We start from the raw sequence: 15,959 nt of genomic DNA, 5'->3' as shown, positions 1-15,959 counted from the left end.
TTTATTTTATAAGCTCCTTGATAGCAAAAACTGTATCTTATTCACTAGTATATTCTCAGTGTCTAAAGCAGTATGGTTCTACAGATACTAACGAGATAATGAATGTTGACTCATCTTTAGAGAAAATTATGTTATTTATCACCCTATATTCATCCAGCTGTGCCTGCATCCTCCTGCTCACACCCCTTCCCATCATTGTCTCTACCTCTTGCCTTGCCTCCTGACCACCATCACCACCGCCGCCACACTGCTGTTGTGAGGAGAAACTGACATTCGTGTCTGTGCACAGGATCCGGGGAAGCTCTGGCTTTCCCTGCAGCTGCCAGGAAATGCATGGGTGTTAATGTCCTGAGAGCAGGGTTGCCAGGTAAAATACAGGACACGCAGTTAATTTGAAATGCAGACAAACAGTAATTTTTTATGTAATTCTCTCACAAATAGTGCATGGGACTTTTTTTGTTTGTTTTTGCTAAATCTGGCAACCCAACCTGAGGGTGATCTTTGACCAAAGACACGTAGCACAAGAGGGAGCTGGTGGGTAAATTCTCCCTTCCTCTCCCCAAGAGAAGTTGTTCCTTAGTGAAATAACTCTTAAGGCCTCCATGAAAGTATCATAAAAGACTGAGCAGTTAATTAAACTGCATTTATTCCAAAGCTATGGCCAGCTCGGTAACACCTATATTTGCCTGCCTCAACTTCTGTCTTGTCCTAACCTGCTTCCCAGAGTGAGTGCCACCCGATAAAGTGGCAGCAAGTAAATGTTTGTTGTTTGTTTATGGTAGGCTCTAGGGAACCAGGCTGGCAAATTAACTTTGGTAGTGGATTCTTCAAATAAAAAATGAAACATGACATAAATGATGATTTTGACCAAGTCAGGCACTGCAGGCTCAAAATTCAGATCAGTTGAGAGTTCAGAATGGATACATCTCCCAAGGGCAGATTCCTGTTGATCAAATGTACAGTGATCGTTAAATCAGAATAGTCACTTATCACTACTGTGAGAAATAATCAATGTCCTATAGGTAAGAATACCAGTATTGCCTTAACTGAACACATTCTGATCTTTAATTTGTTCTTTATAAGAACTTATATTATAACCCAAAGTATGTTGGGATCTGTTATGGACTGAATTATAGCTCCCTAAAATTCATACTAATTCATAGGGCCTTTAAAGAGGTAATTAAGTTAAAATGAGGTCATATGGGTGGGCCCTAATCCAAGGATGACTGGTGTCCTTAGAAGAAAAGGAGACAAAGACACAGAGGGAAGAACATGTTCTGACAAAAGGAGAAAATGGCCATCAACAAGCCAAGGACAGAGGCCTCAAGAATGAAACCAATCTTGACACCTTAATCATGGACTTCTAGCCTCTGGATTGTGAGGAAATAAATTTCTGTTGTGTAAGCCACCTAGTCCGTGGGATTTATTTTGGCAGCCCTAGCAAATTAATTTGGAGCTCATGGAATCAGAGCAAGTCAAGGCAGTTATAGACCTTGAATAATTATGTCATTGGAATAAACTTGTCGATTAATCCTGCTCCACAGCAAGTTCTATCCCGGAGGGGGACTACCTATAACCCCCCTCTATGTAAATACAATAGTTTTTAGTTTTAAAAGTTTGAGAGCATTTTCATTTCATGGAATATTCCTATGTCATGGGACTGAAGCTTTGATCAGATAAGAAGTGCTCCATAAATTCATTTCATTTACATAATACCATTGATTTAGTTTCTCCATTAAGCACGAATAGCTCCTCCACATTCCTATTTTAAAATCACTTGCATATTGGATTATTAGTACATTTTTTATTAGAATGGTTGACTTCAGAGGTGGCTGTTCTTTGTACTTTGTTCCATGTACTTCTTGCTCCCAAATTTGAACTAATGACTCTGTTGGAAAGAAGTAATTACTTCTGTTTCTCTCTTAGGCTTTGTTTCTATAAATATCAACCTGAAAGATTTTTTAAAACACTAAAGTAGATGAAATTCCAGCTTTATATGTTTTCTTTCTGTTACATAATTCCCCTAAAGCTAACCTACTAAGACTATACTCTAATTACATTTTCTTATGTGCTATAAAAATTCTGTTTAAAATAGATTACTCTGACTCACAAAGGAATAACATTTGCTTGAACATTTGGAACATCTGGCATTAGTTTAGAGACTACCAAATTCATATGTAATCTAAAATATTTAATAGAAACATTCTTAAGTTGTACTAATGAATAATTATAATTTTACTAAACATTGCTAAGTAGGCAGTGTGCAAACAAGTATCAGAAGAAATATCAGAAGGACAATGTTATTTCTTAATATTACATTTATTTATGTTAAAAATATACTTTATTTTAAAAGTAAAAAATCTGGAACTAATGTACTATATGTTGGCAAACTGAATTTAAATAAAATAAAAAGTAAAAAATGTACATAGGTCAACATATCATTAAAACATCTAGTTAATCTTCAGTCTACAGCTGCTTTTAAGAAATTGCAATTTGTAACTTAACAGAAATCTTAAAGTCTGCAAAATTGTTATCAGAGTGAAGCATTTCTCTTCTCTAATTTATTTCTCATAGGTTTCTTTACTATTATCTTTTTGCTGAAATAATTTACCACCTCAATAGTTAGTCATTTTACCTTTACATCCTTTTGTGTTTTGGTGTCAGGAAAACGTCTGTGTTCTTAACGTACAGCCTTCATAAATCTATATTAAAGAAGGTTCAATGAATAATAATTAAACTTAAATCCACTACCTAATTTAAACACTGAAGTCTTTTTTTTTAAGATTTTATTTGCTTATTTGAGAGAGGGAGAGTGAGGGAGAGGGAGAGAGAATTTGAAGCTGACTCCACGGTAGCACAAAGTCCAAAGTGGGGCTCAATCCCACAACCATGAGATCATGACCTGAGCTGAAACCAAGAGTCACTGAACCGACTGAGCCACCCAGGTGTCCCAACTTAAAGCTTTTGAAAAGCTTAATTGGTGCACTTAACCAAAAGAAAAACAAATGCACCCAATATTATCAACAAGAAAACAAAGGATGTGGAAAATACACAGATGGAATACTCTGTGAAAGCCAGTTATATGGAGAGTGTTAAAATTGCTCCAAAATAATACTAATGAAAATACATGCACATATACACTAGACCAGTGTTTCTCAATTTTAATGTGCATACTAATCACCTAACAATCTGGTTAAAATGGAGATTCTGATTCACTGGGTCCCTCCTGGGGCCAGAACTTCTGAATTCCTAGCAAGCACCTAGGTAATGCCTATGTAAGTAGTTCGAGGACCCCATTTTGAGTAGCAAGCACTTAGTGTTTACCTTACTGTGGGTAACTTATGAAATGCTTTAGTTTGGCTTTAAATCAAATTTTAAAACTAATTTATAATCAAAATCTTTAATGAACATTTATTGAGTACTGTTTGCCAGACCAGGAGCATAACATCACCTAGTAACTTGTTACACATGCGAACCCTTGACTTAACTGAAGCTGAGTCTGGAAGTGGGGCTCAGGAGTCGGTTTTAACTAGCTTTCCAGATGAATCTGATGCATGCTAAATTTTGAGAAACACTACTTCAGATACTATGCTGAGGATCTGGCGTGCAAATCTGAATAAGAGGTCCTCCTTGCTTTCAAAAGTCTCTAGTAGGAAGGGGGTGGGCAGGTGAGTCAATAAATACCACTAAGTATGTGCCGAGTACAAAACTGAATGACAAAGTGGCATCTAACAAAGGATGTAAAGAAGTTTCCCCCCAAAAGTCACAGGAGTTGAGTTTCATAGGGAGGTAGACATCTGTAGACAGTCCCACATACAACATACGCAAAGGTAAGGCAGGAAGAAGCTTGGTAGTTTTGTAAAACAACAAATAATTCATTCAAGATGGCTTGAATATGTAGTGTTGGGACTTTCATCCTGGTTGCTTCTCACCTGTCAAAGAGTAAAACAAATACCACTAGAGCTAAAAAAATTAAAATAAAATAAAATAAAATAAAAAATATTAAAAAGTTGGGAATTTTAACTTCCCAGGTAAGGGAACCCATTTCTACGAAGAATTTCATGATTTCACTGAGAAGGAGAAGAGTTTTTAAGTGCTAGAAAGGGGAAGCTCATGGGAGTTATGCTAATTAAGCATTGGAAACTGGTGCTCTGGATATAGGACAGAATAAATACATAGGTTTGTAAACAATTGAAGTAAAATAAAAATCCTTGTGTTTGTATGTCAGGAAAGTGTCTGCAATTAAGTCCAATGAGGAGAGTGTGACTTTCTAGTCACTGAGGTTTATGGACCCTTCTCAGATTCAGCCTATTGGGCTGAAACACAATAGTCAGTTGATAACCCCCAGATAGGCTCTGATTTAAGTGGAAAAATTTTCTCCACAGTCCCTCCTCTTCATCTTTCCTCCTCCTGAGATGCCAGGCTCAACACACAAAGGATAAACAAATCATCCAGTTGTCAGCTCTTCACTACCATCTTGGTTTTGGGTGCCATTCTCACAGAATTCCATTGTGTTTATTCAAGTGATTTCAGTCTCCTATTGATGTGGTATACTCGGAATGTGCAACAGCAATTTAGCTGATGCTAATACACTTGACACACCTTTTACACTCTCCTGGAGTAACAGCAACCTTAGACCTACTGAACCCACCTCTAGGTGTAAGGTCTGAGAGGAGCTCTAAAAATACCAATGAGTAGCTGTAAAGATAAAAGTAAAAAAAGAATGCTGAAGTTGAGGGAAGGGAGTTACAAGGGGAGAGTGGTCAACAGGGTAAAATACTAGAGATAAGTACAGCAAGATGAGAACAGAAAAGTGACCACAGGGGGCGCCTGGGTGGCACAGGGGTTAAGCGTCTGCCTTCGGCTCAGGGCGTGATCCCGGCGTTATGGGATCGAGCCCCACATCAGGCTCTTCTGCTATGGGCCTGCTTCTTCCTCTCCCACTCCCCTGCTGTGTTCCCTCTCTCACTGGCTGTCTCTATCTCTGTTGAATAAATAAAATAAAATCTTAAAAAAAAAAAAAGAAAAGTGACTACAGACTTTGACCACAAGCGTTGGTGACCTCAGGGCAGTTTCAGGGAACCTGGGTTGAGGAAAGTGGAAGAATGAACATAAGTGAGGAAATAGTTACTAGAAATGCTCATTTCTCTTTCAAAAAAGCTTGGTTTCTTTGGCTATGATTTACATCAAGTGCTGCCATGCCCAATCTAGCTTTTCTGTTTCCTTTTATTTGTATCGCTAGAAATGTCATTCAGTCAAATGTCAAATGTTTGAACCAGTTAAGCAACCTTAGAAATCACTGGTCAACCAGCTCATTCTACAAATGAGGAGAGAAATGCTGGGAGGTGAAGTGAAATTTATTTTCACAAAGTTTGTTATGTATAATTTTTAAGGCCATAAACTTTATAGACAATATATAAACTCACGTCAAGTTTCTGAAGGCTAAAAAAAGACTGAAAGGTTTAAAGGATTTTAAGAGAAGTTTTCATAGCCACGGTTTTTGGGATGATTAAGTTATACTGATCATTATCATGCGCAGCTTTCCATTAAAGTCTTGACCCTCTTGTGTCATTACTCAGGATACAACGTATAGATGATAACACAGTAAATAAAGATAATGATAATCCTGACCATTTATCTAGGTGCTTATTATGTGCCAAGCACCACTTTACAAAACCACCATCTCATTCGATCCTCTCACAGCAATCCTATTGGTGAGAAAAATGAAAAACTGTTGAGAAAAGATGGGAAAAGTGGGGCGTCCAGGGGTTAATTGCTCTGGAGTCCAAGATTTGACTCAAAAGCCTATAACACTGTGTACAATGCTTTGTTTGTTATTTAACTGTCTGGTAGAACCACTAAAGTACAAAAGAGGTAGAAGACAGGGAATGTCGGTGTCACTGGTCGCTTCTCTGCGATGAGATAAACTGCTCCGCTTCTAACACTATGTATCCATCATCCACCACTCTCGGGTCCGACATCCACCTCTCCTCTCTCCACCCACTCATTACTGATTTAAGAAGGCCCAGCGCAAACTAGCAAGACTGAGACACTAACGCCAAGGTAACACTCCACTGTTACGTACCGAGGTCTTCTACTGCCTCCTCCTTCCCGCGCGCGAGCAAACCCAACTTCTGCGAGCGAGGAGACACATATTAGAGTTTGGGGAAGTTTGGCTCCCCGGGCTTCCGTAAGAGCCGGCATTTCTGCAGCCCCGGCCCCGCCCCTAGCAACGCACTGGCTTGTTAACAACCAGCCAGCCGGCTGGAGCCAAAGTCCGCCGGTGGGCTGCTGCAGGGTGATGGGGTAGCATCGCGGTGGCCGGGGCCACTGCCGGACCCCCGGGGCTTTTTGCGACTCTAGCGGCTCTCAGGCGGCTTTCCCTTTTCGGTGGCGGGGCCTCTTTGGGTCCTGCAGCTAAAGGGAACAGTGTAGGACAGAAGGACCCTCCTACCCATCCCTCCCTCCGCCGCTGCAGCCATGTCGGTAGCGGAGGCCGCGGCGACCGCAGAGGTCCAGGAACGCGGCGGCACGCTCAGGTCCAGCAGCCCTCGCCACATCCCGGTGGTCGGGGTGGTGACGGAAGACGAGGAAGCGCAGGTATGGGCGGTGTCTGTGCTTTGGGAAGCGTGGAGGGGAGGTGGAGATCTGGGGGGCGGGGACGAGGCCTCGGGGCAGCAAGAGTGGAAATGGGAGCAGGAGTGGAAACTATATGAGCCCGCGGGACTGAGGTACCAAGCGTTGAGCTGATGCCTTCGAGAACTGCGCCGCCTGAGGGAGCGGTTGGCTGTCGTCAACCAACCTGTCTGGGGACTTGTGGCGCGAGCTTCTCCCGGAGCGTCTGTCTAAACAGAGTAAGCGAGGTTTTGCCGCTCTTCTTCGGAAAGTGTGACCAGGAAGGGCCTGGGAGGCAAGGAAACGTTTTTAGTGGAAAAATGGATTTGAAGACCATTTTGTTTGCACTGGGCTTATATGTAGATACCTGTTATCAACTAATGTTCTTGATATAGGGGTAAATTCTCTCGTGTTTAAATTTGCTACTTTAAAACCTGCACCCAGAGGGGAGCAAAACGCTGTTAAAATTAGAAATTAGCCTCGTTTTCATATGAAATTGGAAGCTGGTTATGGAGTCGGAAAGAATCGAGAAAGAGCAGAATCTATGTGTTTTACTGTATTTGTATTTGGTTTTGAGTTTACTTTTATTATGAATACAAGATTAATTCTTCCAAGTTGGTCTGTTAAGGTCTTTAACTTCGGAACCCTCGGCTGGATCTCCACTGGTGGCGGAGGTGTTTAGAAACTCCAAGTCGTTAACATACTAGGGTTCCAGTGCTCCTCCCTGGAGAGTACTGGTCAATCCTTAAAATGTGAATACTATGGAGGAATCCTGCCCTGCCTCCTCACACTTGTTGGCGTGGGGTCACTGTGGGAATTCCTGTTGAGGTTTTGCTAGTCTCAAGCTGCGTCAGGAACCCTGTCTCCTACGTCCACATCCTGGATCCTGGGAGAGTTCCTTGGGAGTGGCCAGTTGACTGGGGACCTCTTCTTTGGGAGTAAGGTTGAGCTGAGTACTGCCTGACATTTACACTGCAGTAACCTGCAGAGAAACAGCGCTTTTGATGAAGAGGAGCGCGTGCTAGGGGAATTTACCTAATCAGTTTTGTGGAAGTATTCCAATCCGGTGGGAAGACTCAGGAACTGCGGCTCTCCGCTCGCAAGGCTGCAGGGGGTCTCAACTCTACCGCCATTCTCCCAGGGACAGCACAACTGAGAAGTATGTGAATTTGGTATCTGATGGCTCTCCTTATTCCTTCACTCGGTGTAAAAAAAAGTTGGCGGGGTGGGGGTGGGGCGAGGGCGGGAGGGCGGGGGTGGTGGCACGGTTATATGAGGTAGGCTAGTTTGGGTTAAAAAGAAAAAATGGGAAATACTTTTAATAGGCCGTTGCCAAAATAACCTACAACATATCGTAAAGCAAAACAAGTAGATTTGTGTATGTGTGTGTATTTTCTCCCTTCCCTTTCTTTTTTCTTCTTCTTTCATTATTACCCCTCCTCACAGAGACTTGGATTGTCTTCCAGGAAGAAATCAATTTCTATTAGAGTTCCTAGCTTGTTAATAACTACTTATAGAAGCATTAACATTTTTTAAATTATTGGAGAAGAAGAAGGCAGTTTCTCTCAAAATAAATGAAATAAATTAAAATTTATTTAGAGCTGGGAGAAATGATCATTCAGCTTTTTTAGGTTTTGTTTGTGGTTATTTTTACAAATGAGGACCCTAAGGCCCTGAGAAGTTGTTAACAGAGTTACTCAGTTTCTTTACTCAGAGTGGGGTCTAGCAGTCTTTGCCATTATTAAAATGATAACCTTTTAGACTTTTGCCTCAGACAGTAGAGGATAGACTCTTGGAACTCTTGGAACGCTTGAGAGACAGTATATCCTGGTAGCTACAAGTGTCTTTGGAGAATCTACCTCAGTTTATTAAGCCAGCTCCATCCTATGCTTGAAATCACGAATTGTTTATCTATTTTCTATTCATTTTAATGTTGCTCTCATTCTAAAGAATTGGGAGCCCTTTAGAGCAGTGCTTCTCAAACTTTAATGTGCATTTGGAATGCCTGGGGATCTTATTAAAATGCAGATTATGATTCTGTAGGGCTAGGGAGGAGCCCCGATTCTGTCTTTCTAACAGGTTTCCAGATGATGATGCCATTGCTACTGGTTAAAGGACCGCATTTCCCACTCTAAGTAGTAATGCTTAGTGTATTATAGCTGCAGGAGGGTATGAATAGTGCTACAGAATTTCACAGTTAACACCTGGAAACCTGTACGAGGTAGTTTCATATGGATTCACATTATAAAACAAAATAAGACCAATAATAAAACAAAATTCCAACCCCCCCGCCCCCAGGCCAGACTCTGTGGTAAAAGACAAGGGACACCAAGTGGAGTTTAAAAGAACTACTTGATCTATTTTCCTGTCACCACAAGGTTTCAGTCAGTCTTGGATTAATGTCACATCCTATTCAGCACCTCTCCCTCTCTTCCCAGACAATACCACTTTATTGTCCTCTTTCTTCCCTCTGAGCCCCATCCCTCTTTAGGGTTCCACAGTAGCTTCTTATTGCTTACCTTACCAAATATAATTACACTGACCAAATCACTTAATTCTCTAGGCTTTGTTCCCTTTTCTATAAAACAAGCCTGTGTTAGAGGAGTGTTGCCCAAACCTGGGTGACCACCACAGTCGTCTGAGGAGTTCAAAAGAATTGTACATAGCTGGGCCCTAACACATCTACTGAATCATAATCCCCAGTGTGGAGTCTGGGACTTTTTAAAAAGCTCTCTCAAGTGGTTTTTAGCCTCAGGACCACTGAACAGATGATATCCAAGGCTTCTGCCATCCCTAAAGTGCTTCAGGTCAACTCTGTTGTGTTTTCAGGGTTTCCCAATGCATAATCTGAACTGATCTGTACTGGATGCTCTGCTTAGTACCATAAGGGCAGAATTCTTGCTTGTTGTTTTTTCCTGTAGCGTCCCCCATAATCTCCAAGGATTCCCCAGTAACACCCACCACAATACCTGATATTCAAGAGGTGATATTAAATATTTACTGAATGAATGCCCTCTCCTTTCTTCTACATTTAAACCTTACCCTACCTCCAGATCCTGCCTCTCCAGCATAAAGTACTCTCCCAATAGGAAACACATCCCATTTATCTTCACCATCACAGATCCTCTCATAAATGAGTATAGTCCTAGGTCTGAGTCACACCATTTCTTCCCAGTTATCACTTGTGTTATGTTGACAGCTGTTTCATTTGTCTAAATTTTGTCTCTGCCCCTAGAATATGGGTTCCTTAAGTGTAGGAAATTGATCTTAATGCTTATGTGTGCTTCTCCCCCATGACTCTGAGCTCAGAGTAGAAATTTTTTTTAAACTTTATATCCTAATTAGTCCTCAACTTTACCATATAAACTTAGTATTATTATCCTGTTGCTGAAACTGGGGCCTTACTTGTTAAGATCACAAAACTAGTAACTGGGCTAGCAGGTCCAACTGTACAACACAGTGATTTCACAGGTTTGTACACGATGCTGTGCTCACCATAAGCATAGCTACCATCCGTTACCATGCAATGCTATTACAATATCATTGACTATATTCTCTATGCTGTACCTTTCATCCCTGTGATTTATGCATTCCACAACTGGAAGCCTGTACCTCCTGCCCATTTTGCCCAGCCCCACCACGCTCTCCCCTCTGGCAACCATCAGTTTGTTCTCTGTATTTATAGGTCTGTTTCTGCTTTTTGTGTATTCATTTGTTTCTTGTTAGATTCCACATATGAGTGAAATCATATGGTATTTGTCTTTCTCAGTTTGATTTATTTCACTTAGCTTAAAACCCTCTAGGTCCATCCATGTTGTCACAAATGGCACAATCTCATCCTTTTTCATGGCTGTGTAATGTCCCATTGTTTGTATATACTTCATCTTCCTTACCCATTCATCTATCATTGAACACTTTGGTTGCTTCCATATCTTGGCTATTGTAAACAATGCTGCAATAAGCATAGGGGCGCGTATATCTTTTAGAATTAGTGTTTTTGTTTTCTTTTGGGTAAATACCCAGGGGTGGTATTATTGGATCATATGATAGTTCTACTTTTTAACTTTTTCAGGAACCTCCATACTGTTTTCCATAGTGGCTGTACCAATTTACATTCCACCAACAGTGTACGAGGATTCCTTTTCCTAAATATCAACTTAGGTCCTCTGCACACTTTTTAATTGGATTGTTTTGGGGGGTTTTTTGGTGTTGAGTTATATAAGTTCTTTATATATTTTGGATATTAACCCCTTATCTGATGTATAATTTGCAAATATCTTTTCCCATTCAGTGGGTTGTCTTTTTGTTTTCTTGGGGGTTTTCTTCACTGTACAAAACAAAATATATTGATTCTATATGAAAGCAGGAGATTTTGTATGTTTTATTCAATACCATATCTTTAGCATCTAGAACAATGTCTGACACGGTGTAGGCACTCAAAAAATCTTTGTAGAATCAATAAACTGTGATTACTTGACTTGTATAGGTATCATAGCTGAGCTTCCTTGCCCAAATTTGCTCTTCCTCTAAAAACCTCCACAATCTTCTAGTTGATGTCCTATCCTACCATTGTCTGTAATACTGCCATGGACTGTATCATTAAAATTGCCTACTCTAGTTTTGGAATAATTGCTAGAAATAACCTCTGTGTTCAGCTGAGAAGTAAGGCAGAGAAGTAGGGTGCAAAGAACCAGCACTCCTGCATGAGACAGACCTGCTAGCCCAGTTACTAGCTTTGTGACCTTAACAAGTAAGGCCCCAGTTTCATCAACAGGATAATAATATTAAGTTTATATGGTAAAGTTGAGGACTAATTAAGATATAAAGTTTTTTTTAAAAAGGGAGGTGGCACCTGGCTGGCTGCATTGGTAGAGGATGCAACTCTTGATCTCAGGGTCATGAGTTCAAGCTCCACGTTGAGCATGGAGCCTACAGAAAGAAAGAAAGAAAGAAAGAAAGAAAGAAAGAAAGAAGGAAAGAAAGAAGGAAAGAAAGGGAGAAAGGAGGAAAGAAAGGGAGAGAGAGAGAAAGAAAGAAATGTAAAGTGCCAGACATATAAAAGGACCACAGTAAATATTAATTCTTTTCCCTGTAACTATGTATCAAATGAGGAGTATTTCTCCCTTTTGACATGTCTCTTGGTAAAATGGGAAAATATGTTCATCCTATAACTGTAAGTGAAGGTCTAATTTTCTTCAAAACAACTTATTAAACTTTTGATCTTAAAAGGTTTTGTTAAATGTTTTTACAATTCTCCATAAATATCTTATATATATATATATAATGTTAGCAGCAATTATTTTGATACTTTCCTCCGTATGTCCTCTTTTGATTCACTCTGTCGTGTGTTCTCATTTACCCAAACTCTTCCAATTATTACTTTAAGCCTCTGATTTGGAGATCTCTGCCCCCCAGTTTAACTTCTCTCCAGCCTCAACACAAGTCTCTTCCTCCAGCCTTTCCTGTCTCAGCAAAGGGTGTCACTACTTCTATAATTCCTCAAGCCCAGGAGTCATCATCACCTTTTCTTCTCTCTCCCAACAAATCAAATCACTCCTTAGGTCCCACTGATTCTACTTCCATGATGTTTTTCATTCCATTCCCTTTTGTCTATCCAGTTGCCAGTACCTTAGTCAAGGCCTTTTACAGATGTCTCCCACCTCCTTTCCAGTTCATCCTAGACCTTTCCAGTTCAGTCTATACTCAGCTAACTAAATTTTTTTTTATTGTTACACCTCTCTGGTTAAAGCCTGTGGAAATAAACAAAGACCACCTTCATGAAAATAAGCAGAGACTATTTAATATTCAGAGCTTACTATAGAAAGACAGTCAGCTAGCATTACTTAATCTGGCAGAGACTCCAAGGCAGGCAGGGAAGCTTTGTAGTGAAAAAGAGGAATGCTTCTAATATGCTCTGGTTGAAGGTCGTTGCCATGGGGAAGTTGGAGTTGGGCTAACTACAAACGGCATTCTATGTGATTGATTTGGGAAACATATTTGGCTTTTTCTGGTTGTTCCTACATAGCATACGACGGGCAAAAAATAGGGAATCTGGTAGTCATTGGCCAAATCCTGACTTTCCTGAGCAAATTGCTCCCCAGTTTGTTTGCTGCAAATATTGTAGGTAAGAGTTCTGTTGCCATAGATAGTCTGTTTATATACAGTCTCTCAAACCATTCAACAGTCTCTGAAGATCCTTGGCATAACATACAAGGCCTTCTGTAAAATGGAGTTGAAAATAGTACCTACCTCATAGAATGCAATTAGTAAACACATGTAAAGTGCTTACAACTGTACCTGGAAATAGACATCACCATCATGTTATGATCATTATTGTTATTCATGATTTTGATGTAGGAAAGATGTTAGGGTAAAGCCAACGGCCAAGAAAGAATTCTTGAGACGTCTTTGGAGCTAAAAGGGTTTTATTACAGCAGGGGGACCAGACAGAAAGAGCTGCTCTGGGGTCATGAGGAGTGGCCCATTACAGACTTTCAAGTTGGGAGGGGGTTAGGGATAGTGTAAGCCTCCCAGGTATTTTTGGAAACAAGGTTTCCAGGATCCTCAGGGGGCTAGCTCTTGTTAGGAAAAGGTCATTTATTACTGTTTAGTAAAAACTCAGTCATGAGACTCTTCAGATGTTTATCAGTGGGTCATATGCTTGGAGGATAATTGCCAACATGTATCTTGCAGGGGAGAGGGTGTGAGAGAAAGGAAGTTTCCAAAAGAATTTTTATATGTTAAAAAGTAGACTTACAGAATCCTGGAGGAAGGGCTAAGATTGCCTTTTGCCCTTAGCAAAGTATTGACATTGAGGCAGCTGAGTCCCTAAAGGAATGTTACTCTGCCTGATTCAAGGACTTGTGAATGGGCTGTAAGTAGTAAGGAAATTTAAGTTTTCTTTTGCCTTTGTTTCCCACATCCGTCTGACCTCTCCTTACCTAATTAGCATCATCTGTAGCTACTATTCCCTGCAGTGTCTTCTCCAACTTAGTGAGCTCCTCTCCATCCTCTCAATGCCTTATTTTCTCTTGCCTCCAGGCCCTCACACATGCTACTCCCCCATCTCCATCTCTCAAACCTTCAGTTCATCTCACAAATCCTACTCCGTCTCACCTCTGCCTGCAGATTACTTCTTCCAAAAGCTGTCCAGTGCCTTTCTGTGTCTCCAGTCTGTGTGCTTCCTGAGTACACTTTTCAGCATTCGTGGAGCATTTTGTAGCATGTTATCTGTATTACTTGTATTCCATGCCAGACTGATAGCTACTTGAGGTGAGCAATATTGGTCCCCATACCTAGCACAGTTTCTGAAACATAGTAGCTGCTTATAAATATTTGTGGAAGGAGAAAAAGGCTAAATGAGGGAGGGAAGGAGAAATCTTAAAAATATAATATATGCCAAGCAAGTAAAACACAGAGTAGCATGAAGTAATAATCCAACAGAAATCTAAGAGGAATCTATGCTTTAACCTTTCCTTTTCTCTGTTTCTTAATAAAAGTTATACCTGCTCATTTGGAGAGAACAATTCGGATAATACGTGCAGGTATTAGAAAATTTGGGGGCTCAGTTGGTTAGGTGTCTGCCTTCGACTTGAGTCATGATCCCAGAGTCCCAGGATCGAGCCCCACATTGGGCTCCCTGCTCAGTGGGGAGTCTGCTTCTCCCTCTGCCCTTCCCCCTGCTCATGCTCTCTCTCTCTCTCTCACACACACACTCTCTCTCTCAATAAATAAATAAAATCTTTAAAAAATTTTTTTTGCATTGACTTTTCATTTCAATATGCTTTCCAGCCCTCAAAGCCAATTTTGCAGAAAATCTGAAAATAAAAACTCACTATATATATTTCTCAGAGAATACAAGGGGAAAAAAGAAGACAAGATAGTGGCAGATGGCACTGTTAAGTCCCCAAATCTTAGAAGGCAAAATTCTGTTCATCAAATTTTTTGATAACAGTAAACAAGTTTTTTTAAACAAGTTAACAGTAAAATGTAACAGTGTTTAAGGATAACCATAATACCAGGTATAAATCAGTATTTAGCAAATCCTTTTTGATTGTTAACTTTTTAAGTAAAAATCATTTTTCGTAAATAAACTCACACAGTTACTTATTCTACAGACTTAAAATTAGAATACCTAGCTGAAAATTGTTTTTGAAAGACATTGCCTGAGATCAGAATATGAGTTCGTAATTGTGAAAGGAAAGGAAATTCTAGATTTAAGAGTCACTGAAATAATATCTATGTAGAAATATGGAAAGGTATGTATTATAGATTTAAAAAATCAGAAAATACAATGGTGTTAACACTAAGTGAAATTATGTATTACACATGTAAACAAAAAAGGAAAAAACTATATAAATACATGTATTTATACATGTAAACAAAAAAAGAAAATAGTATACAAAATATTTTTGTGTAAGTACTTAAATTTGATAGCACCTTCCATTTCCTTCTCCACTTACCTACAAATAACTTTATATGCCAGGGCCAGGTTTTGATGCTGAGGATGCCAGAGAATAAGTCTTTGTCTTTAAGTGAGCTTTGGGCAGGGTGTGTGTGTGTGTGCGGGGGGATAAACATGTAAATCATATTAGAACTATGATGGGAACTGTAATGGATATGCTTTTAGGGTGCTTTGAGAGTACAAAGGAAGGACATTTGTTCTATCCTTTTTTATCCCTTGGGGAGGCAACACTTGAGCTGAGTTTTGAAGCACATGTGGGGGTTAACCAAGGAGAGGAATAGGATTATCACAACAAATGAAAATAGAGGAGGGGTGAGGGGCATTAATGGAGAGTCATTGAATGGTTTAGATGGGTTATGTTCAGATTTGAATTTTGTTATCAAGACTGTAGAGTAGAAGACCATGTTGAAGGGTACAAGAGTAGAGGCGGGGAGAACAGCAGGGAACCTTCCCAACTGAGTGAGAGATGAGAACTGAATAAATCAGTAAGATGGTATGGCCTCAAGAAATATTTAAGATATAAAATCTATTGACCTTGGACATTCTGTTTTCTTTTTTTGAAGATTTTATTTATTTATTTGAGAGAGAGGGTGCACCTCAAGCCGGTGGGGGGAGCTTAGGGGGTAGGGAGGGAGGGAGTAACAGATTCCCTGTTTACCTGAGTCTGAGTCAAAAGCAAAGCTTAACTGACTGAGCCACCCAGGCACCTGGACATTCTGTTTTCTAATGTGGATGACTGTAAGCATGCTGGTAACTATGAGAGAGGGGATACCTTGTTCAGGAAGGTGATCTCCTACCTGTAGTTTAGAAGCAAGTCTTATGTATATCTGCATAGGCAAATTTGATGTAATTTGCATGCTTGGGATGTGTAATATCCGTG

The 15,959-nt window shown here is 40.1% G+C and overlaps 1 protein-coding gene across 4 annotated transcripts in view; it reads left to right on the top strand.

Annotated features, from left to right (window-relative positions):
• The first annotated feature begins 6,264 nt into the window (after nucleotides 1-6,264).
• Nucleotides 6,265-15,959, top strand: part of CFAP69 (cilia and flagella associated protein 69) — a 50,603-nt gene continuing 40,908 nt past the window's right edge. The window contains exon 1 of one of the 4 annotated variants that reach the window (XM_045793310.2): nucleotides 6,265-6,600. In XM_045793310.2, the coding sequence (XP_045649266.2) occupies nucleotides 6,481-6,600 (120 nt within the window). In that variant the 5' untranslated portion in view covers nucleotides 6,265-6,480. Of the gene's footprint in view, nucleotides 6,601-6,650; nucleotides 7,775-15,959 lie in introns of those variants that run through there. The other 3 variants (XM_045793308.2, XM_087861099.1, XM_045793309.2) reach the window with 3 other exon arrangements.

This window comes from Ursus americanus, chromosome 3, assembly GCF_024610735.1.
Source record: "Ursus americanus isolate L20-20 chromosome 3, mUrsAme1.1.p, whole genome shotgun sequence".
In the NCBI taxonomy this organism is placed as follows: domain Eukaryota; kingdom Metazoa; phylum Chordata; class Mammalia; order Carnivora; family Ursidae; genus Ursus; species Ursus americanus.
Note: the sequence above shows the minus strand (reverse complement) of the source record. Positions and strands in the feature narration are given on the sequence as shown.